Source organism: Mandrillus leucophaeus, unplaced genomic scaffold (assembly GCF_000951045.1).
Source record: "Mandrillus leucophaeus isolate KB7577 unplaced genomic scaffold, Mleu.le_1.0 Scaffold928, whole genome shotgun sequence".
Taxonomy (NCBI): Eukaryota; Metazoa; Chordata; class Mammalia; order Primates; family Cercopithecidae; genus Mandrillus; species Mandrillus leucophaeus.
Window position 1 is genome coordinate 853,414 of NW_012110119.1, and position 2,645 is coordinate 856,058.

General features: G+C 35.6%; 1 protein-coding gene across 1 annotated transcript in view; it reads right to left on the bottom strand.

The window, feature by feature from the left end:
* NECAB1 (N-terminal EF-hand calcium binding protein 1) overlaps positions 1-2,645 on the bottom strand; it is a 190,976-nt gene that overhangs the window by 37,532 nt on the left and 150,799 nt on the right. The window contains exon 7 of the mRNA XM_011970102.1: positions 1,261-1,382. Within this exon, the coding sequence (XP_011825492.1) occupies positions 1,261-1,382 (122 nt within the window). The remainder of the gene's footprint in view (positions 1-1,260; positions 1,383-2,645) is intronic.

Genomic DNA, 2,645 nt, shown 5'->3' on the forward strand with positions numbered 1-2,645 from the left:
ATATACCCTTGCACCACAACTTTGCAGTATCTCCTGTTATAGTGGATGAAGCACATTTCCCTTCCCCATTGTTACTGTGCTTGACATGTGACTTGTGTGGCCAGTGGAGAAATAGCAGACAAGATGCACACAGTACATAAAACAATGGTTTTCAATATGCATGTATAATTTTGGGCCGGCTGCATGTGCTTCTGACACCCACTAGCAAAAGAAAATGCTCCAGTTGCTGCTTATTCCAGAAGGAGGCCACATGAAGAGTGGGGCCAATCTCAACCTACATACAGCCTGGAACCACATCCAACTGAAATTGCCCAAATCACCAACCATAGGCTCATGAGAGAGAAAAACAAGTATCTATGAGTGTAACCATCAAGATTTTAAGGTTGCTTCACAATAAAAATGGACTAATATTCCATATGACCTTGGACAAATCATTTAACTTCCCAGGCTTGTTTCCTTACCTGTGAAATGGAGAAATAGGGAAATTAACATCTATTTTATCAGGTGTCAAGATAAAATAAGGCTTTATTCATGAAAATACTCTGAAATCGTTCAAGTACAGTTGGTGAAAATATAAAATATAGCTTATACCTTGATTTTCTGAATATTAGATATTTAAAGACTCATTTGTGTTAAAATGACATGTTCAAGTGACACATGTGCATGTATATATGCATGCTTTATAAAAATTACTCCAATATTTAGCAACATGAGTTTGCATATTTCAAATTGATTTAAAAATGGTTATAAGTGACACAGTTAAAATTTAATAACCTAACAATTACGAGTATGGTTTAGCCCAGTAAATCTTACATCACATTACAGACTTCAAAAATACCAGCTATGACTAATCCTATCATGAAAACAAGGATCCTTTCCCCAAATGAACTTAGGATATGCTTAGGGAGGCTTGGAGATCTAGAGCATATTACGATAGAGCCTCTTTATTTCAAAATGATGGGGAGTTCTTATAGACGTCAAGTCTTTTAGATGCTAGCTGATGGAACTACTGCCTTCCCTGTTCACCATCTCTCTGTGTGCTTTCCAGGAACAACTGCTAGGATTCTGACCGTGCTGATTTTAGGCTCACCACCCCAGTTCTTCATACCCTACACCCTTCACTGCTTCCGTCTCAAACTTACTTGGTATAAGGAAAGTGTTCCATTACTATTGTCTTATCTGTTGTTTGTTAAAATAATCAATTGGAAAACACAAGATAAACTGACTTTGACAAAGAAAAACAAATGAAGGGTATGTTACCTGGACCGCTGACATTAAACTGAGGGCTGTTTGGGGAGAAGCTGTTGTGTCTCTGGATTCGACGGCTTGATCGTTTTCCAGGCCATTGAATTGACAGGACTTCTGGCTTGGCTGGCCCTTGCCTTAATCAACAGAGATAACATTTAACCTTAAGGTTAGTGCTTCAGTCTCTTCCCTCAGGGAACAGATCTTCATGCGTCAGTCACAAAGGTTTTCTAGTGCAGTGGAATGAAAACTTATGAGAATGACTGCTTGTAAACGCTCTAGAAACCCAACATAATTTGGTACTACAGTATGTGAACCTAAGAAAGAGAATTCTGAGCTTTCTTTATTCTTAAAATTCTGAGTAAAAACTGTAATTTAAGGCAGGCTTCTTTGCTTTGTTGGTCAACCTTCAATGGAAAAACATGTGTATGCAGCTATTGTATTTTGTTTAGTTTGAAAACACTTATGGAGTTTTTTCTGTAATTCAGTTTTTAACTTTTTGGATCAAAGCTATACATCCATACATTTTTAGGAGTCAAATGATTCTATAAATCTTATTTCAACAAACAGGAGCTCCCTCCTTTCACCCCCATATCATATTCACACTCCTCTTTCAAAAGGGCAACACTTTTTAGCATGTGTTTACTTTCATATCAGTATATGTTATGATATGAAAGTAGTATATATTAAAATATATATTATATGCAGTATATGTTATATACTATATACAGTATATGTTATATACTGATATGAAAGTAAACACCTCCTAAATTATCAGTATATAACACGCTTAATTGGTATGTCTATAATTTTTAGTTTTAGGCTTTATAAAACTTCACAATATGAAAAGCTCAGGCCAATGATATACAAATGGAAATGTTGTAAGAAATTTCCATGAAGGCTGCTTAAAAGTACAGATTCAGCTAGAAGGGAGCCCTTTTGTCTTTCCTTAATCTTCTTTCCTGGTTGGAATGTGAATATGGTAGCTTGATCTTCAACAAACATCTTGGTCTATGAGGCAAACTTGGGAATAGTTTATTATATTAATATGCACTTAATATATGAAAAAGGGAGTGTCTGTGATAAATCTGTAAGGATGTAATACTTAAGCTGCCTCCAACAAGATTTCTTTATAGGAGATATAATCCCTTCTGTGTAAGATATAATCCTTCTGTGTTTAAGACAGATCTAAGATTAATGTACTCATCCAAAAATCTTCATTATCTATCAGCTAGGGAAGATTCCTTTAGCCTTTCTCCTGTGTTGGATGACCTCTGATCCCCCTTTTACTAGATTTCATTTTTTTCTTAGTTGACTCCTTTGTTTTGGTGGAAAATATCCCCTAATTGCTTCATAAGAAATGTGCATAATGAAAGGTAAAATTCTTGAAACATTGCATG